Genomic DNA, 21,400 nt, shown 5'->3' with positions numbered 1-21,400 from the left:
GAGTGATGGACAATTTCAGGTGCATAGACATTATTGTTTTTGTCTTTCACCTGCACAAACACTCAGTCACTTAGATTAAGCAAACATCTTGTTTATCTAAGGCTCATAAAGAGGGTAAAATAAGTCACGACTCACTTTGACTAAGCTTTAATTATGATGAAATTGTTAGTAATGAGTGGTTTCAGTTTCCTTTTATAGCAAAACACATAAGGAAGAACTGCAACTTTTTATTTTAAGTACAAAATCAGAAATGTGTGGGTTCTCATTATAAAACACATCATTAGAATGACTTGTGAATTGTTTTTGGTGGTGTCTGGGCCCCTGCCTCTGCTTCTGTTTGTTGTCTCAGTCCAACTTGTGTGTGTTGTCCTTGATCTCATTTTAACGATGTGCGCTGCTGCCTTGGTTTTCCTACCCAGTGAGCGTGAGAGCCGAGCTCCCACAGGAGATGTTGCTGCGACTTGCTTCGCTTACGTATGCGGCCTTGTCGTCGCTCTCCCTTCCCTTGGCCCCACTTGCACTCAGAGCTGATTGTCAGCCACCTGTACGACAGGTATATGCTCCCTTACCTTCTCCCCGTGAACAAAGCACAGATGTAGTACACAAAAAGTGAGTTCTTAGCAACCTCTGCTGCATGCACACAAGCAAGCACACACACACACACACACACACACACACACACACACACACACACACACACACACACACACACACAACACACACAAACACACACACAGAGGCAGAGACAAACACTCTGCTCCACCCCATGTCTAACTTCCTTGACTGGCTGGGCTTGTTAGTGCTCATACGCCCGTACTTGTTCCCAGCAGCTCAGGGACTGAGGCACCTGTCAGACAGAGGAAGACTTTCCCTCCACTCACACCAGCGACACACACACACTCCACTGAACTGCATGGACTTTGCTCTGCTCGGTGGAAAGTGAACACAGGTAGGCAGACATTTCTGATGATGCAGCAAATTATTTGGACCCTTTTCTGTATTTAAGAGTCTCTGTGATCAGCAGCGAGAGTGAGAGTGTGGGGAAAGTGTTCAGTCACCATTTTTCAGGGTGTTTTCTCGCCTTTGTGGATTTTTCAGCTGTCTCTCCTGCTCCCTCCTCGCCTTAAAGGCCGTCATTGCTCTCCATTAATCATTTCTCTTGTGTGTGTGTGTGGACTGATGTGTTAAACCCAGGATAAATATGCTCTCTGAGCTCTCTGTGTATTTGCTCTATAACCAACATTCGTATCCTTAAGAGATGTTGAGCCGATGTGCATTAGAAGAAGTGAATTAACAGCCCTCAGGAGTTATAGTTGTATTTGCATTCTGAATTTGGCAGCACTCCGCAATTTTGCATGAGCAGAAGTCTGTTCCTACTTTTCTGATAAGGGAACCCTCGTCAGTGTTTCATTAATATTGTCCCTTTTTCTTCTCAGAGTCCTTGGAGGAGTGTGTTTGCCTTTAAGCAGTTTATTTTGAATGTAAAGAAAAATCAAGTAATTCAGACGTGTGAAAGGAGGCAGTATTTTTCCATCCTCGTAAATCAGCCTCCGTGGGTATATTTTGTATGCAAAGATAAACTGATATGTGTGTGTGTGTCCCATTCATATTTAGGAAACTGCAGTGTTTTCTTTTGTTTTTTGGAAAGTGGTAGGACAGGATGATCTACATGTCTAAATGATGAGACTGTGGAATGCTTTACAGAGGACATGCTCCTTATTGGGAGGGAGCAAGAGACATTTTGAAACTGATTGTGTGTTGTGACAAATATCCATCTGCTCTTGGAATCTTTTCTTTTAATATAATCTGTCTTTTCTCTTTAGGTGGTGCGTCAATAGAACAGAAGAAAGGCGAGAGAGAAACCTCAAGAAGAAGCATGCCAAAAGGTGAGCAGGATGACTGATCTGATAGGAACGTCAATGTGAGACGAGCTGTTCCTCCGATTAGAACAGAGGGCGCGTCTCCGCACCAGACTGTTGACTGTAAATTCTGTCCCTGGCCCTGATATAAAGAAAAACCCCAAGTGGTTGATGATCTGGCCCAAAGGAGGAAAATCATATCATGCAGGCTACAGTGTTCTCTCAGATGGTGTGTAGGTGGATGACGTGTGTGTGTGTATATGTTTCAGAGGGGGACAGAGCAACTGTGTTGTTCAATACCAAAGTGCGGACCAAGCTGAAGGGAGATGGCAGCTGGCTGCAGCGCTGCAGTGAAACTCAGGCCGAACCTGAGGAGGAGGTGAAACCCTGGTAAGACCAAGTGTTTATTGCAGCTTCATCAAGTCCTCGTCGTCCATTTCTCAAGTTCACTTCAATAACTAAACCAAGTGGATGTGCATCCATGCAGGGTGGCAGAGGTGAGGGCCAACCGTGTGAATGGAGCCCCAATCGAGACCAGTCCAGGGCCATCACCAACAAAGCCCAAACCACCCCTGCCCAGTAAGCCTGACGCTGAGAGGTAAACACCGGTTTCTGATGTCACTTGTCTAGTTCTCTGTAGCTCACTGTGAAACCTGCAACAAAACAATGATTGTGCTGATAACGAGTCTTTGCTTTGAACCTAGACCGCCAACGTCAGGATATCTGATCAGGTAAGACTGCTCATGAAGTTATGAACACGTCAGCCCAGTGACATTTGTGTTTCTGTGTTTGGTGATAGCATAGGAATAGGCTTTTACAGTTTATAGTCACTTTGTGGAAACTATAAACTTGAATTAATACACAGTAAAAAATGAAGAGGGAAGGAAACTACACAAAACTTACTGCTCTACATTTTAGAATTTTGAGGGCAACTCAATCTTTTTTTGGCCACTAATCTTTTGTTCAGATAATTTATCTTTTGTTCGGATAATTTATCTTTCATATTTATTAAAATGAAACATTTTGTTTCGTTAATGTTTCTATTTTAAATGACAGGAACATATAGTTTGAATCATATTACACCTGTTTTAACCACTTTACGCTGGCCCCCTGTTTGTTTTAGGACTGATTTTATTTAGAATTTAGACCTTTTAATCCCACATGAACCTTTGCGTAGCTTGAGATCCTCGGGGTAGAGGTCTTCTCTCTGTTCCAGGGATCAGGTTGAAAACTAACGGAGCTTTAGCAGTCAGGGCCCAGAGGCTCTTGAAAGACCTGCCTGAGGAAATGAACCCGGCAGAGTCAGTGACACCTTCTTAAAACACACACCTCTACTGAAAGGCCTCTCCTGATTTTATTTGAGTTGTTTGTTGACATATTATTTTATTAATACTGGTAGAAGTACCTCAGAGCAAACTATAACCAGAGAGCATTTTGTCATTTTATTATAATTGTTTTATTTGGTTAAGTCATTATTATTACTAATTCTAAGAATTCTAGTGTCACAGGCTGTAGGGACTTGCTCCACATGTAAAAGTTAGCATATCTCACTCACCATTAACTTTATGTTTACCAAATAAAATCTTAAAAGTAAAGGGTTCTTATCGACCAGTGCTTTTTCTACTACACATCATTCACACGCTGTTAGAGGCCAATTAGAGTTCAGTGTGGTGCCCAAGGAGCCGAAGATTGAACCACCGCCTAAATGTGTCATTACTGCAGCGCCAGAGTTTCTGTCCTCTATTCTACCAAACACTCATGTATAGGGTATCATGTTTCCCTTAAGGTGTGATGACAGGATGCAAACCCCTGTAGAAATAATCCGGAGACCCTGTTTTCAACTCGGCCAAAGCTTCCAATATCATGTTTTGCCTCTAAATATGATCTATGGAGGGCAATCTTGCCAATAAAACTTAATATTACATGAATTTGCTGAGCAATCTCAAGTTTTTATTTTCACAAAATAGAATATCTGAGCTCTGAAAACTGCACTTCATGGGACATTTTGTAATGAAATCATAGATTATTTATAGAGAAAAAAAGTATATGTCTATTCACACTTTTTGTTTTCTCCTTCAGAGGCATTTTCACTAAACTTGATGAGAAGCCTGCATCATCGTCCACATCTAACGGCACAAGGTAAGAGCTTCTCTCACCAGAATGAGCCGCGTTAACAGTGACTGCTGATGCACTCTCACTGACCCCTCTGATTCCCTCACACGCTCGCTGTTCTTTCTTGCAGTGGAACGACGCAATTCTACAAAAAACCCTCGGAGACCTACAAGAAAATGTGAGCGTGCACAAATAAGATTCCCAGTGAGCGGCTGGCAGCTGCGTGATAATGTATTTTCATTAGGTGTGTGTGTGTTTGTGTTTCTGTCCCTCAGAGCCCCCCACACAGTGAGGCCCACGTCGGAGAACCAGGAGGGCCTTCTGAGCAATGAAGAGCAGGAGAAACGGTGAGACTCCCCTCGCACAAAGAACGCAATCCAATCTGAAGTCGCACGCCCCCCCAAGAGATTACATTAACATCATAATGATTTATCTCGCAGGACGAAGGCAGCCAGCAGTGTTCTGAAGACATCTGCAGTCAAGCAGCGGTCTTATGTGCTCTCTGCTGCTAAGAAATACGAGTACGTACTCTGTCTTGTGTCTCCTTATGCCAATCTTAACGCTCAATCTGTTTCTAGGAGTTTTAAATCATAAAAGAAGTGAGTTAAACATTAAAAAAGGTGAAACACATCAAGAAATTGCTCTTTTCACTCATATATGATGAGAATTTATGATGGTGCTTATAAAAGCTGTGTGATGAAAATCCTCAGGTTGAATGAAAAAGACCCTGACACCTCACTGATCATCAACAATGCATCATTTGTGGCTAAAAGGTAAAGGCTCCCTCTCATATATCAAAAAGCAAACGTCTGATTAAATGTGTGTTGGTCTTTCTATATTAATGTGTGTACCCATCTCCACGCATGTTTTCATGCACGTGTGCTTGGCTGCAAATGTGTAGGGTTGAGATTGTAGATGAAGATGAGGGTGACACGACACCACCACCTGTCAACTCCCCCAGCCCCACCCCTGTCATCCCCGTCACATACGTCGCCCCGAAGCCCAGCCCAAGGAGAATGTGGGTCCTTCCTTTCCATTTCCAGTTCAACAAGAGATTTCTGTTCAGTTTCATTCATCATCTGTTTTGTTTACAGGTCGGAAACAAAGGTGAAAACAGTCGTTGATGCTATTGTCGCTGAGCCAGTGGCTCCGAAGGTTCCGGAGCCTATGCCAGACCTTTTGAAAGAAGACCCCCCTCTAGTGTCTGTGACGCAGAAGGACCCGTTTGAAGGCATGAAGCCAGGATGCACCAAGGTGGCCACACCTCTTCCTGAACTCATCCCAGTGTTTGTAGAAGCAGTTTCTACAAAGCCAGAACCCAAGAAGCCAGATGTTTCTGAGCAAGCCGACGCCTCTCTAGTTAATCTCACCCCTGATTTAACAAACCTGGTGTCAACCACTCCAGCTGTCTCAGAATCCCCTGCTCCATTGTCCCCAGTTATGACTTCAACTGTCCCAAAATCCCTTGCTCCATTGTCCCCTGTCATGACTTCAACTGTCCCAAAATCCCCTGCTCCATTGTCCCCAGTTATGACTCCAACTGTCCCAAAATCTCCTGCTCCATTGTCCCCAGTTATGACTCCAACTGTCCCAAAATCCCCTGCTCCATTGTCCCCAGTTATGACTCCAACTGTCCCAAAATCCCCTGCTCCATTTTCCCCTGTCAGGACTTCAACTGTCCCAAAATCTCCTGCTCCATTGTCCCCAGTTATGACTTCAACTGTCCCAAAATCCCTTGCTCCATTGTCCCCTGTCATGACTTCAACTGTCCCAAAATCCCCTGCTCCATTGTCCCCAGTTATGACTTCAACTGTCCCAAAATCCCTTGCTCCATTGTCCCCTGTCCTGACTTCAACTGTCCCAGAACCCCCTGCTCCTTTGTCCCCTGACATGACTTCAACTGTCCAAAAATCCCTTGTTCCATTGTCCCCTGTCATGACGTCAACTGTCCCAGAACCCCCTGCTCCTTTTTCCCCTGTCCTGACTTCTACTGTCCCAGAACCCCCTGCTCCTTTGTCCCCTGTCATGACTTCAACTGTCCCAGAACCCCCTGCTCCAGTGTCTACAGTAACAACAATCACGGTGATGACAGAAACTATACCTGAACCGGAGGAAGAACCTGAACCACAATCTAAACCTTCTCCTACAAGGTCAGTTTCTCATCAACTAAAATCATTGTTGTATCTCAGCATCAGTGGTGGAATACAACGATTTTAGTCATTTGAAGACTCTTTACTTCAGTACTTGCTATTCAATTCCCCAATTCTACATTTCAGACAGAAACATTTACATTTTAACTCAAACTTCTTAACATCTCAAGTTTCATTGCTGGCAACTTTGTCTATGAAGGTTGCACATATAAAGATCAACTTAATATCTTCTCATATTGAGGATTATTACAAATGAAACCACCAAACATCACATTATTCAGTGATCTTATTATCAGTGATCAACGGTCCAGTTATTACCTCTGCCAGGGAGGTTATGTTTTCATCTGTTTGTTTGTTTGGTGGTTATTCAGCAGGATCATGCAAAAACTACTTATCTGATTTTTCATGACATTTTGTAGCAGGGTGGGGCATGTTTCAGGGACAAAACCATTAAAGCGTGTTGCAGATCTGGTTTGATAAATGTTATTTTTCGCTTTAACATTGCCAGACAGGAGGTTTTTCAAAAATGTAACTGAAAATTCATACAAAAATTATATTTTTTGAGTGAATCTTATGAGTTTTGCAGTTTGAGGCACATCAAAATATAAATCTGGATCCAGTAAAGATGTGGTTTCATAAGGGGACTGCTGGGCCTTGGTATATGCTCTACTGAGTAGTTGAATATAAGAAGATACAGGAGCCTTGGTTCTGCCACTGTTCTGTCTTTAAGTACATTTTGGTGACAATAATGTTACTACTTGTCCAGAGCAAAAAGTTGGAACACAGAACTTTTACCTCTAAGGTAGAAGTAAAGGATTTTTTATTCTATATTCAACGCCAGGAACAGTATAACATATACTAGTTCTGTGATAATGAGCCTCAAACATTAACCACGATGTTTGTACAGGTATTCTAATAATGTTTGAATATCGTAAATTCTTAAACAAAGCTTAAAATGTGCTTTCAGATTGTTTTCTTTGTTCATGTCGGTCGTATGTTTGCTCTCATTCCTTTCACATGTGTGAAAGCTGCCCTGGAAAAACCATGTGTTTGTTCTCCATTTATCTTCACAGCTCCAGAGTTGACACGCTCGCTGCCTTTTACGACACCCTTGTTCCTTTTGCCACAAGTTCAACCAGGTAATGGAAAAAGAGAAAGTTGAAAGCAATATGTGTACATATATATATATATATATATATACAATATGAAAAAATAATCATTACCATGGCTCTAACATGCTTCAGCCTTAACAACATGCCATCTGATAATCACAGTTTCTTCATTCCTAGTCTCAAGGATGATGAGCCAGAGCTGGCAAAGGAACAAGGAGGCTCAGCAAACAGACGCACCACAGAGAGCAGGTACAAAACCCAACAGTTTCCTCATTCCTGTGAATCCTGTCATAGCAGAGCTGGCAAGAAAACACATAGTCACAAAAACCGCCGCTGTGTTCACTTCAGAGTAATCACAAAGTACCCCAGATCTCAGTTTCAGTCACCTGAAAGTACCTCACACAAGAGGGTGTCCCAGATTAGCTTTCATATGTGGCACTTAAAAAATGTAGTTTGAAGGTGTGTGTGTCTGTGAATGTGTGTTTGTGTGTGTGAGTGTTTGTGTGCCAAAGCAGGTGCACTCATTTGCTCTCTTACTCCCTGCAGAGCTGCGGAGGAGCCCACTCCAGTTCTCAGCAACTGTGAGCCAATGATAGACGATCTCCTGGCTCTTGATGATGGGTTTGTTAACAAATATGTTCTCACTGATTGTGCAATTAAGCAATCGTCTGAATATTTCCCACAAGGTGGCACTGTTGGACATCTAATGGTTTCTAATTCAACTGGTCTGCTCCTGCTCTGAAATATCCTCTGAAATATCCTCTGAATCCCCAAACCTTGCTCATCATGTTCTCCTCTTCCTCCTCCTCTCCATCGCTGCAGTCATCAGGAGGTAGCAGAGCCTGTTCCCCCCAGCCCAGGACGCTGGAGTCAGGATCTGCTCAGTGGATTTGATAGGTAAAGAATGAACTCTCTCCCACCCAAACCCCACATACATCCATCCATTCATTATCTAAATGGCTTATCCTCTGAGGGGGGCAGGGGAAGCTGGAGCCAACCCCAGCTGTCATTGGGCAAAAGGTGGGGTACACCCTGGACAGGGTGCCATTATAACACAGGGCTGACATATAGAGACAACATTCATATTCACTCTCACACTCACAGTCTGTACTCAGAGCAAATCCACGTAAACATGAGGAGAACATGAAAACTCCTCATATAAAGACCCCAGCTGAACTGGGTTTCCAAATTTGAATCTCTTGCTGTGAAGCAACAGTGCTAACCACTGCTCCACTGTGCCACCCCCACCAAATGCAGAGTCATGCACAGAAATGTCCAAGCTGGAACATCACCTTAACTCACCTCTTCCAGTTTGAAGGGAGCTGGTACACAAATGCTGTATTTTAATTTTGTGTTTTTTGCTTTCTTCAGTGAGCCAAACCCAGCAAAGACCAGCGGCGCCCTGGATCTCCTGGCTACTGATGTGATTCCAATCAACACAGAGACACGCAGGTAAGAAAGAGTCCCATTCACTTTTATCACAACATATGGGTGGAAGATTTTTAATAAACCTCCAAATCTGCCCCAGAGTTTGATCCATATATCGAGCCTCCTCCACTTCCTGCGTTCTATTCTAACCCCTGGAAAGAGTCGAGGTTTCCTGAAGCGACTGAGTTACTTTGAAATCAGAAAAGCAGAGTCTTATCTGCTGCATGACTGGAAGGAAATGCTGTACTGATTAGTATTGTGGCTTTGTTTTGTCTCCACCAGCCTCAGCATGCAGCGAGAGGAGGAGAAGCAGACAAATGAGACAGTCGTAGAAACACAAAGGTAGAGGGGAGATGACAGGCTGCTCTTAAACAATTAACTATCTGCTCCGAGCTGCTCCCGCTCACAAATACATTTTATTCAGATGTGGTTTACTGCATACTAACGCTCCCTCTGCCCACCAGCCTCACAGAGACCGTCACTATAACCACCAGGACCGTGACTATTACTGACAAAAGGTACGAGACACACACAAACAGAAGACGTCTGGCCTGCACTATATTCAGATGGTTTTCCTGCTTGTTAAATAGTTCAGTAGATTCCAAGCTTTTCTAATAGAGTGACACTTTAAATAGTGTATGAGAAGAACCACACTAACCTTTACTTGCCCTCTTTTCTTTCTTTTTTTTTATTCCCATCATGCCGTTCATCCGTACCACCCTCCGTATACCTCCCCTCTGTGCAGTGAAGAGGACAAAGCAGATCCCTGGAGCTCACATGTGACAACAGCAGTCACTGAATCGAGGTAGTTTGTTCTACTGTCACGTCGCATAAATCCCAGTGCTTTAAGATGTCTGTGTTACAGACACATGTGAGTGTTTGTAAAAAAAGTAGTTTGCCCCATACTGATGCTGAGTAAAAATGTAATTTACTTAAAATAATTGATTAAATTGGGAGAAACATTCATTGAAAATAATCAAATTAAGATTAGAGTGGTTAAAAAGATAATATTGATTGTCTGTCATAAAAAATCTAATTGGTTAATTATCTGAAAACACAACAGATGAAATGAATGATTTCTCAGTGTAATTGGTATTGACTGTGACCAGGGTTCATTTTAGGTGAAGAAAACCTGAAATACACCAGTTTTTTCCTCCATTCGACAGCACAATAGTCTTTCCATTTGTCAAAGACATCCCGATTGTGATTTTGATTGAGTCTGGCCGCCGGCGCCTCTGTGTTTCTGTTTACCATTCAAACTGCATTAAATCTTTCCATTATGAGTCAATGTGATCAGAATTCCTCCGACACAAGATGGGCCACGCTGACAATTGAGAGTGAAATCAGTGTGAAATTGTTTTTCAGCTCGGCTGATCCATTTGATCCATATCCGATAGGGACCACATCCCCTAACAGGTAATCATATTGGTTTGGAGCTGTGACTGTTTTCCAGCCAGCCAGATAGCATCTCGCCATGCATAATGCAGCACTTTCTGATTATGAGCCACTTTCTCTTCTGCAGCTCCTCTGACCTTCTCCAGCCCCTCGCAAATATTTCCATCAACAGGTACACGAATGATAATGCAAATGCCTCTTTTTCTATACTCTAACCTCTGTTTGTCACATGTTACTGCATCATATCCTCTTTACTACAACTGCTTCACTTTGTGACATTATGGCAATCTATAATCAGCAGAAAGTAATCTGCTGTGTGACGACAGCTCATCTTATTTATATGCATTGACTTCTTATTTATTTCCTTTTTTCTTCAGAGCACCAACCACGTTCATGGAGAACAAAGATCTGAGTCCAGAAACAAAGTAAGTTAGTTGATTTTATCTCTTCATCTGGAATCGATATTCTATGACTTCCAGTGTTCATTAATTTGTTGATTATTTAAAAAAAATAGATAAGAGCTGAAATGATTAGAAAATTAATCTTATCAGAAAATTCATTGGAAACTATTTTGATCATCGGTTCCAACTTTTAAATGTGAGGATTTTCTGCTTTTCTTCATCTAAAATCAATGCATGTTGAATATCTTTGGTTTTCTGGACTATTTCCTTCAGTCGTGAGAAACTATAATAAGTTCTTTACTGTTTTCTGACTTTCGACAGATAAAACAAAGTAGAATGGCACCCAGTAGAGCACAAGACCCAACAGACCCCCCCTTAATTCAATCAAGCCGCCACAACTTTCACACACTCGTAGATATCAGTCCCATAAATGTGTCTGATCATTTGAATCAAGACCCATGAATTATTCCTTGGGAAATTATGAAATTGTCAAAAACCCCATTCCACATCCTTCCACCAAGTTGTGTGATAATAATCCGTCCAGTAGTTTTTGCGTAATCTTGCTAACAAACAAACAACACTAATTTTCTTGAGGGAGAAAATAATCTGTAGATTAATCAATAATGGAAATAATGGGTAGTTGCAGCCCAGCAGTACGTTAAAAATAGTTCTGTCTATAAAATATCAGAAAGTTTTGGAAAAATGTTGGCTGGAATTCTTCCGAGAAATCAAACATTTGTTTTTGAATGTTGAGCAGTGAAAAAGACACTCAGATGATAAAGTTATTAAACAGAGTAAAGTAGTGAATTCCTCCCTTTAAGAAACTGGAACTAGAAAATTGTCCCATTTTTGCTTTAAATTATCAAAAGGATTTTTTAACTAAATGATTAATGAGTCGTCATTTCAGCACGGAAATGGAAGTGTCTTTTTCTGCCATGTGACTGTGTCTTGAATTATGCTTTTATTCTTCTCTCGCCTTTGTGTGTGACAGTATGAGTGGCAATCCACTGAAGTCCCTCGCAAATGACATCGTCCCCATCAACACTGACACCCCCAGGTATTCAAGCTAATGCATAGCTGAGTCGTGAACGTGTGAGGGAGGATCTGCAGAAATCAATTTCTCAGACAGCGTACATTATTACCGCTGTCTAAAATGCTTCATCCGTCACAACTCTCTCCATTGTCCCTCTTTCCCTCTGTCTCCACTTTGGCTCTTCAGGCTCAGCACTCAGCGGTCATGGGCACGCACATGGGAAACCATCACACCTGAGCAGACCAGCACAGAGGAGAGGTGATGACACACTTCGATTTACTCTTACACTTCCACACACAATGAGGCTGACCGTGTTCCGTTCATTCATCTACATGCGCCCACGTCCTTGTCCATTACTCACTAAAAGCCTTTTACTGTACGTCCCCTCTCAGCCAAGAGGCCGAACCGGAGGACCAAGCTGGAGATCAGCAGACAATGATCATGTTCGAGAGAAAGTAAGTCATCGTTTTTTTTCTTCTTTATTTTGTTAAAAGCTTCTCTGCGCCTATTATTCCCATAACCCACTTCCCTTTCACTGTCGGTGAAGTAACTAGGCTTTTGCAGCATCTATTCACCGAGCCATGAGACAGTGTGCACTGGTGCTGATGAAAATAGGTCAGCTACTGTATATATTGGTTACAACGGTGACACATACAGATCAACTTCCAGCCTTTTATCTCTTTTTCTTTTCTCCCTCCAACAACACCCATTGTGTATTTGTCATCCTATATCATGTAATGCCACGTTTTTGTTTGTGCTCAAGGTCGAAGGAGAATGACTCCCCATGGGACAGGTGGACATCACCCACTGTCTATACCATCACTACAGAAGAGGAAGAGGAGGAGGAGGAAGAGGAGGAGGAGAGGTATCTCTACAGAAGCTGAGCTCATTAAATGCATATTAAACGCTTTTATTTATTTTTTGTACCGTTTTAGCGGGATGTGATTATAGCACCTTAACATTCAATGGCTGTCAACCATTTAATTGAAAGCGAGCTAAATACAAGTTCCTCGCGGCTCACTCTGAGAATAATCATCTTCTCCTCAACTTGTTTTTTTTTTTTTAAACTTTAATGCAGTCACGGTTTTTCATCAGTGCTGCCAGACTTATTATAATGCTGGGATGTTCTCTGTTTTGCAGCCCCGAGGATACACATACACAGACAGTCACAACCGTCACCACCATCAGGTTGGAGAAACTTTTGAAATCCTTAAAAAAAAAAACCTGCTTTGTGAAGATGAAACCCCACTTTGTTCAGTTTAGAGAGAGGGGGAAGTGTGAGGGGCATGTAGGTGATGTTTACAATTAAAATGCACGGGGGGAGGTGCTCAGGATGAGGCAATGCTGCAGTACAAAAGAAAACAGACCACACCTGGTCAATAAACCCTGATCCCTCTGGAGCTGTGAGTTAGAAAGATCAGCTTTATACACTTGGCTGGATCGCGTCCAGCTTATTGACTGCTATAGCCTCCAGTAAAAAGTCTAATACAGCTTTCCTTATTTTTCCAGGGAGATACACAGTGAGCCAGAGCCTGCTATGGATCGGTAAGTTTATGATTTTTGTTAGTGTCAGACACAGCATAATGCAAGACGACTTTCTCCAGAGTGTTATTTTCAACTATTTGGTCTGCTGATTTTCTCACTTTTATAAAAACACTCCCTTTTGCTGCTAGAGCGTTTTGTCTTTTATGACTGCAGGAATTTCCAAAAAAGGAAGGAAATTATCAACCACAACAATAAAACCAGTTCCCTTTTTTGACTGTTGTAACTTTCTGTTTAATACTAAACCCTGGATCTAGAGTTACCTACAACCGTCTCAACTCTCAACTTGCTTGAAGTTAAATAATACATTTTTTTCTCCCATTGTCTTTCCATTTGCCCTCATTTCCTTCCCTCCAATAATCAGTCTCCAGATGTCAGATTAATGAGGCGTATTAGTGATGTCAAATCACAGGCCATTAAACAGCGTGCCATTAACAAGTGATGGCAGAAAATTATTATCTCCTGAGTTACATTTGACAGATGCAGAGATCCCTCTGTAGAAGCCATCATGCTGCTGGCGTCAGTGAATGAACGATGAGACTAACGCTGCTGCACTTTGTCTCCAGTTATGAAACCTACTCCAGGACGGTGATGGAAGAAGACCGCTCTGTCCAAACACCAGAACCTGAGACCAAAAAGTGAGGGATTTGACTAAATTACACTTTTGAATTTAAGTGACATGTATCTGTTTCAACTACTCACACTGTCCTTCAATCCCCTGCCTCTGCTCAAGGCCGTTTGTGTATGTGAAGGAATACGTCAATACCTCGGAGCTGTCCCTGCATAACGCCAGAGATGAAATCAATAGGTACGGCCACAACATTGTTTACACAATCAAATAACAGCATTGATTTTAAAAAGAAAACTGCTGAAAAACACGGCTTTCGTGATGAATCACTTATTTCTCTTGTTTCCACAGAGGGTCGGATTATTTGACATCGAGCTCTAACAGTTACTCTTACAGCAGCCCCTCAAGTTACTCCAGGTAATAACACAGCTCCCTAAACTTGAATTAAACCAGGTATAAGAATTTTCCCCTGACACTTGATCTGCTTTCATCTTTTGTTTTCAATTCAATTGATTTTACCATTTACACGTCACACGGTTACTTTTAAACAGAATTTCACTTCCATTAACATTTCAATTCCTGTCAATGCTTGCACTTCAGTTGACGCTATAAATACTTTCACATATGAGTTTTTAAGCTTTGAACAAGAATTAAAACTTCCCACAGTTCTTTCAGTTTATCCCCTTCATAGAATCTCCAGCTCAGTTTATCACTTCAACTTCCACTGTCATTTCGACTCTTTTCAGCCTTTTTACTTAAAACCTAAAAACAAACTTCAGCAATTTAACATAAGCTAACAATTGTTTCAGTTACTACACTTTCACAAAATAGCTGACACCAGCTCAATTTATAACTTACACTTCAAATTGCTTCAAATCCTTTCAGATCTCAGGTACTGAGCTCTCAACGACAATTACAACTTCCCACAAGTTCCACCGTTCGTTTCCAATTGCTTTCGCAGCTTACGCTTTAGCCGACACTTCTTTAAGTCTACACACTTTCATTGAATCTCCAGCTCAATTATATTTAGACTCTTTTCAGCATTTTCAAGTCAACTTAAAAAACCATAAACTTAACTAAGACCTTCCACTTAAACCTCTTTCTTCACTTCTGTTCTACCACTTCACCTCCCTTCAGTATTTGTATTGTGATTGATGTATCCTCTTTACCTTCATCTTCTTTGCATTTCAAATGTTTTAACTGCAAACAGTATTCAGCGAGCACAAGTACATTTTCTTCAGAGGGTTTTGCTTTTAGTAGTTGCTCTTGTTTTCATAGTGGGTCAAATTATTTGATACCAAGCTCCTCCACTTAACCCCGGGCCACAGCACAATTCCCTGAACCTGTTTCAAGCCAGCTTTAAGCTGAAGGTCCCCCTGCCTTGTTGTTTCCCGTTCTGATGAAACTAGATATGTGTAAGCAGCAGGGCAGAAATTCCACCAAACCTGCTCATTAGGAGGCTAAGCAGGGATATGAAAGGATTATTTACACTTCTTAAATTCCCTCACACAGGACGGGAACGGTCGCAGGTTATTTTAGCAGACAGAGCTGCTGCGGTTGCACGAGAGATGTGTGCGAATGAGCTGCCAAACTAACTTGTCTCAATCTTCCCCAGCAGCTCACTGTCATCCACCTGTACATTCTGCAGCAAGCAGGTTGGCAATGATGCTAAAATCACCATTGAGCACCTCAATATCAACTGTCATCCTGAATGCTTCAAGGTAATTCATCTACCTGTGCAGATGCACTGTGCTTTTTATTGGCCTCTATAATAATGGAAACTGTTGGAAACGCTGGAGTAAATGAGCATTTCTGAATCAGTGTTTTTGCTGAGGGTTGGATGAGCAGAGTGATGTCACTGTCTGCACGTTAAATGAATGACAGAAACTAAAATTACACACAGCTAAGATGAGAATCCAGCCTGTAAACAGTGGGAAACGCTATAGTTCAACAGTTTGACTTCACAAAGTGTAGTCAGGTTTCAACAAGTGAATTTGAAGATTTTGTAAGATCTCTTTAACACCTATGTCAAGTACGACAAATCTGAAGGAATAACAGGGAGCCAAATTTTCTCACACTTCTCGTTCATTGAAAATAGGGTTAAGTAGCCTGGTAGAGGATAACTACATGAAACGCCACATTATCCCACAAAATACAGAGGAGGTAGTTACAATATTTCCTACAGCCAAGCTGAGGGTCGTTATCAGTTCCCTGTTGGTCTTGTTTGTAGTTTTATTACAGCGTGCTAATATCTGTGTCATTGAGAGAGAGCTACAACGCAGATGTTATAAACTAAGCTGCCAAAGTAAGTCATTTTAAAGATATGAAAATAATGACAGATGCATTCTGGAGACAAGTCTTTTAACGTATTTAAGACTTTTTTAAGGCTTTTTGAGATATTTAAGGATTACATTTTTAAATGTATTCTATTCTTTGTATCCATTGGCAAAGCAGTTGTTTTCCCCATTAATATAGAACTATTACTTTTTAAAACATTTAGATAAACAACTGGTCTAATCAGTCACTAGTGCTAAAAGTTTTCTGTGTATTGTGTAATGAAACAAAGAGTGACTGAATGTCTAGGATGTGCACTGTGGTTTCTGTTCATTACATGTTCTAATGGCATTCTCACCATTATTTTTCAGTGTGGTGTGTGTAGTAAGCCTATGGGAGACCTTCTCTTCAGTATGTTTCTACACGGTGGGAAGGTCCACTGTGAGAAATGCTACTCCAAAGCTTTGGACTGATTGTCTGAGCTCTTCAGCGTCCTCTTATCCTCGCCCCCTTCCCTTCATGTTCATTTGCATATAAAGTGAGAACTGTGCTTTTCAAAAATGTTGGACTGTGTTCAGTTTGAACCTTTCTGTGGTTTAGGGTGATCAAAGGCTGTCGTAGTGAACAATAAGATTTCTTTAGCTTCCATTAGGTTAAATTTCTAATTTCTCAAACATGTTATACAAGCTTGTGTTTGTTTGTTTGTTTGTTTTTCTTCCCTGGTGGTGAAAGCTGTATCTGCCTCAGTAGACTATGAAGGACGTGTCTGTACAACATGATGTGCTACATTTACCTGTGAACAAACTGGCAAGTGGGGTGCAATACTATGATTTAGATGTTTTGAGTAATTATATGCAAAATAATGACTTTGTTCAATGTTTACTTCCTTTGTTCTTCTTGATACAAAACAGTGTGTTCACATATATGATGCTTTGTTAACAAAATAAAGTGATTTATATGACCATGGTAAAAAATATATCATACAAAGTTAGTGTCCAAAGAGACACAGTTACATGTTTTAGAAAAGCATGTTTTTTTTAAAATGATTGCACATAGAGATGATTTTAGCATCATGTAACTGAATACAGTCAGTGATAGAATTAAGTACCTACCACAGAAATTCATTAGCTGAGCTGTTCCTGAAAACTCCCTCACAAACACAGTGGTGATTTTCCACTGGGAGTTGTGCTTAACTTTACATGTGCCTCCAATTCCTTGGTGAAACAATATTCTCCTTGCATAGTCACTTGAAATGGCTGTGTACATGAATATGACTTTAGCTAATAACCATCAGCTACCTGCTGAGTAACAGTTAAGAAGAAGCTAATGTAGTTCACTGGCTGCACCTCAATGGTCTTCACACACAGTTGGGCAGAGCTGCCTCAGTACTGAGGACGAGTCTTTGGCTCGGCCCCAATCCAATGAAAATGTGCTTCCCATGAGAATGTGCATCTCGAGAACAGCTGCACTGCATGCAGTTAGCGTTAACAACACAGGGCAGAGTAAGGGCAACGATGGCAATGCAGTTACAGTCATTAAGATACTTGAAAATATTGGCATATGGGACTCTAAAACATCATTTTCCCATTATTGAACCTGGGATAAAGGACTTAAGTAACACGAGTTGAATTCAATATCTAAATCTGTTACTAAACGGCTCCTAAGAGTAATAGAGTTTTGGCTCAGGTGCAGAAATTAGTAATTTAAACTGAATATTAGACCCTCTCCATCCTGTAACCAAGGCCTGTGTCAGTGTCTTCCTCTGGCTCTGCTCACAGCTATGTTTTGGATGTGCTTCCACAGCAGCGAAGGGTCTGACTCGTTATGTCTTATCAGAGACTCCAGCCCCTCTGCTTGGTCCAGACTCTGCCAGTAATCCTGAGGCCATGTTTTCAACCATCTGCAGTCAGATACAAACAGATAAGACTCATCACAGAGGACATTTTAATTAGACAATTAAAATAAGATGATTTGTCTCCCCTCAATAAAATTGTTATTCAAGTTGACACACAGGGGGTTGAAGGATTTCCCAGCTGGCACTGCGGTTAATTTAAGACAAACTCACCCATCATCTTCAGATAAGTCTTGGACGTCTCCGTACCCTGGGCTGGGCAGGGGGCATCCCATGTGAGAGTTGTCGGCCATTTTATGCTGAGGGGGTTGGTTCTTCTTGGGGGCTTTCCTGTATCCCCGTTCTGCTGCCAGCCGTGCGTTCTCCTGGTCACACACGAAACATTCAAATCCATTCAGGTAGTTTGGTTTGCTCATGTCATTAACCCCCCACTCGCGAGTCTCCAGAGCCTCCAGCAATAAAGCGTTTGTTACATGGATCGGCTTCTTAAACTCCAAATATCTTGCATATTCATCATCATTCTCGTCAAGTAGTTTGAGGAAGTCAGCCAGAGCTTTTGGTGAAGGGAAGTTATCGATGATGATGACAGAGTGGTCGTTGGGCATCCAGTCCGCCACCACAGAGGAGCCTCGATAGACGGGCACACAGCCCTGATGGAGAGGCCGCCACAGCTTCTCTGTCATATAATCTGGACACAGACCGTTCTCCAGGGCCAGGTGGAACTTGTACCGCGCCACAAAATTCATGAATCTGACATCCTCGCCAGTGGCGGTGCCCGTGTCCTCCAGATGTTCAGGTAGAGGCTTGTTGTTTAAGCATTTCCCATAAGAGTCCACCTACATAGACAGAAATGATATGTGAAAATTGAGAAACATGAAGGAGGCATAGAAAACATATGGGAATAAATTACTGATGAGATAATGATTAACATTTAATGACATAAATGATTCATAAAACCCTGATTAAACATTTGTAATTGAACTCTCAATGATGGGAATTTACAAACATCACTAAGAACATCATCACTGTTCAATATGTTGACCATTCAACCTGTGTACACGTATGCGTGGATATGTGAAAAACCCTCAGCTAGAAATTTGGTTTGCATGCAAGCCAACTTTTCTTTTAAGCACTTTGTAACTACGTTCGGAAAAGTGCATCAATAAACTCTATTATTACCTCCCCCAAGGAGGTTACATTTCCATCGACATTTGTTTTAGTTAGCAGGTTTTGGCATTTTTTGGAGGGGTGGGGTGTGACACAAAGAAGCACCCATTCATTTAGGAGTGTATCTAGATAAATGGGTCAATCCAGGAATTGTTTTTCACTTTCTTTAATATTAAAAGATAGGGTGTTGGTGGAGGTGTGTAGTCTCTGAGCACCTTTCTTTTTATTATTATTATTATTTATTGCAAGTAAAATTATCACAGAATCTTATTTACTATGCTTGAACATTTTTATTTCCCTGGTCACATAAAGAATCAGTAGTAATCTAGATGAATCAGGTACTTAAATGGAAACAGCTACTCTTATTTGGCATTAGTCTTAGTAAAAGATGGCCCCGAAAGACCTCCTCTGTTCTGTACCTGGATGTACTTCATGAGCTCCTTGACATATCTGTCTCTGTCAGATGGTACGTCACAGTGAGACTGCATGTACAGCACAGGAGCCAGGCCCTCCCTCCTCAGGCGGTTCTTCTCCTGCAGGGACACGGCTGTGGGCTGCAGCAAGTAGTCGAGAGTGGGCAGCCACTGGAGGGTCAGAGGATAGTCGGACTCCCTGCGAAACGTGGCTGTGTAGTTGAACAGCCTGATTCCCGGTCCGTGAGAGAGGAAGTAGTTATTCATGGGTGACTCTTCGTGGAACAGTGCCCAGGTCTGGTGGTGGAGACGAGGGAGCGGTGCCTCGTAGGCCCTGAAGTCTGTCCCGTAGAAGATGATGGATGCTGTCCGCTTGTAGAGTTGCACCTTTCAAGATAAAACTCAAAATTACTGGCAGGACACTTTGGGATGATGATTATTATTAATCTGTGCATGCATCTACTCTCTGTCTAAACCCAGAGAGAGGTTACATATCTGTGGCACCTTGCGGTTACTTGTGACCAGGCAGGAGGACGTGGCACAGTCTATGCGTTCGGTGTCACCGGGGAAATGCGGGAACAGCCCCCCGGTCCACCAGAGGATGATGGGCAACTCCTTGTTGCTGCGGCGGTCAACGTTGCCGGGGCCTCTGTATGAAGTGATGATGGAGGAAAACTCCATGTCTGACAGAGCACTCTGGGGCTGAAAGGCTGCACGCTCCACTGCATCCAGATCCTCCAGGGAATGATGCTCGTCTGGGAAGGAGGCGAAGGAGACCCACACCCAGCACAGGACTCCAAACAGCCCCAGACACACACAGGGCACCAGCCTGCCCCTACCTGCCATCTGTGGGGGTGAACAGAACAAATGAATCAGTTTCAGGGACAGATTTGAACCAGATATACGTGATACAGTGATATAACAAATCAAACATGGCTAATGTTGGAGTCTTCAGTTATGCATATCTAGCTGAATTGCTTATCATTTCTAAAATTAAAGTGCAGTTTCTACTTGAAGTCAACTTCATTTGATGAGCACCCACAGGAGAATCTCTTCAATTCATACGTGTCAGCGCTCTCAGAACACGCGTAAATATCGCGATACCGCGAGTAAACGAGAGTTTCCTACCGTTGTCACTGCTGTAAACACATGAAGATACGTTCCTCTTTATTCTTCAACAACTTCTTCCGTTATTCTCCGTCAAATTCAGCTCGTCGAGCGATGACAACAAGATGCTGCTGTGTGTACAGCTGGCCTCTTCTTCTACGTTTCTGCTTCTTTCCCCTCATCTGCTTCTTCTTCGGGTCGCAGACTAACGTAATGTCGAACAGCGCCCCCCACAAGTCATGTCCCGCTGAAGCCCTGCGACCTACGCTGCTTCAGTTTGTTCAGTGTTCAGGAGAAAGTTCAGTTTGTTTGACTATTACAGAGATTTTACTTATTATTTAAACCATTTAAAAACAAAATAATGACATATTTAATACAAAAAGAACCAAAGGAAATAAAAAATAGATGTGTTGATTGTATCTGAAACATGTCATTTTAAAATGAATCAGACTACTTAAGAGGTATTTGCTTTTGGCCTCTGTACCTTTTTTATTGCGATTTCAGTTAAGTCTTTCGATTGCTGTTCTCCCTATTTTCCAAAAGTGTTTTTTGCCATTGGGTTATACTTTGCTCTGGTTGTTGTTGTTGTTTTATGTACATATCATATTGGTTTAAAACAAAAAAAATCTAAAAAAACATAGAGACGTCAGAAAAACTTTGAAACACAGTCTTTACAAGAAAAAAACAGAGGCTTCCTGCATTTTCTTTCCCTGATTGGTTTTACTTTTTTGGTACTTAATAAAGTAATATTCAATATTTAAAAAGAAGAAGAAGATTTACTCTATTGCCATGCTTTACACTTTACACGCATAGACAAAATTCTTCTCTGCATTTAACCCATCCAGTTGGCACCTGTTGAAACACGCACATGCATAGAAACACACATAGACAGATGCCATGTACACACATATACTGGAGCGGTGGGCTGCCATTGTCAGCACATTGTTCTAATTAGTTTTTCCTTGATGATTTGTTTGATTTTTTATA

The 21,400-nt window shown here is 41.8% G+C and overlaps 2 protein-coding genes across 2 annotated transcripts; one reads left to right on the top strand and one right to left on the bottom strand.

Moving 5' to 3' along the window:
* The first annotated feature begins 796 nt into the window (after window positions 1–796).
* znf185 (zinc finger protein 185 with LIM domain) lies at window positions 797–16,836 on the top strand. The gene is made up of 34 exons (XM_069531413.1): window positions 797–949; window positions 1,824–1,886; window positions 2,129–2,249; window positions 2,347–2,457; window positions 2,564–2,590; window positions 3,939–3,998; window positions 4,102–4,149; window positions 4,247–4,318; window positions 4,412–4,492; window positions 4,682–4,744; window positions 4,873–4,989; window positions 5,066–6,121; window positions 7,195–7,260; window positions 7,411–7,482; window positions 7,780–7,854; window positions 8,056–8,130; window positions 8,605–8,685; window positions 8,944–9,003; window positions 9,126–9,179; window positions 9,407–9,466; window positions 10,027–10,077; window positions 10,184–10,228; window positions 10,434–10,481; window positions 11,449–11,514; window positions 11,677–11,748; window positions 11,883–11,945; window positions 12,254–12,355; window positions 12,631–12,678; window positions 13,000–13,035; window positions 13,599–13,670; window positions 13,766–13,840; window positions 13,952–14,017; window positions 15,216–15,321; window positions 16,246–16,836. The coding sequence occupies exons 2-34, from the start codon at window positions 1,877–1,879 to the stop codon at window positions 16,345–16,347; spliced, it is 3,261 nt and encodes a 1,086-aa protein (XP_069387514.1). The 5' UTR covers window positions 797–949; window positions 1,824–1,876; the 3' UTR covers window positions 16,348–16,836.
* On the bottom strand, window positions 16,737–20,597 carry fut11 (fucosyltransferase 11 (alpha (1,3) fucosyltransferase)). Its single transcript, XM_020083773.2, has 5 exons — window positions 20,435–20,597; window positions 19,811–20,152; window positions 19,313–19,693; window positions 17,940–18,562; window positions 16,737–17,774 (listed from the first exon to the last, which is right to left on the bottom strand). The coding sequence occupies exons 2-5, from the start codon at window positions 20,150–20,152 to the stop codon at window positions 17,624–17,626; spliced, it is 1,497 nt and encodes a 498-aa protein (XP_019939332.2). The 5' UTR covers window positions 20,435–20,597; the 3' UTR covers window positions 16,737–17,623.
* Window positions 20,598–21,400: the final 803 nt, after the last annotated feature.

Source organism: Paralichthys olivaceus, chromosome 9 (assembly GCF_024713975.1).
Source record: "Paralichthys olivaceus isolate ysfri-2021 chromosome 9, ASM2471397v2, whole genome shotgun sequence".
In the NCBI taxonomy this organism is placed as follows: Eukaryota; Metazoa; Chordata; class Actinopteri; order Pleuronectiformes; family Paralichthyidae; genus Paralichthys; species Paralichthys olivaceus.
Note: the sequence above shows the minus strand (reverse complement) of the source record. Positions and strands in the feature narration are given on the sequence as shown.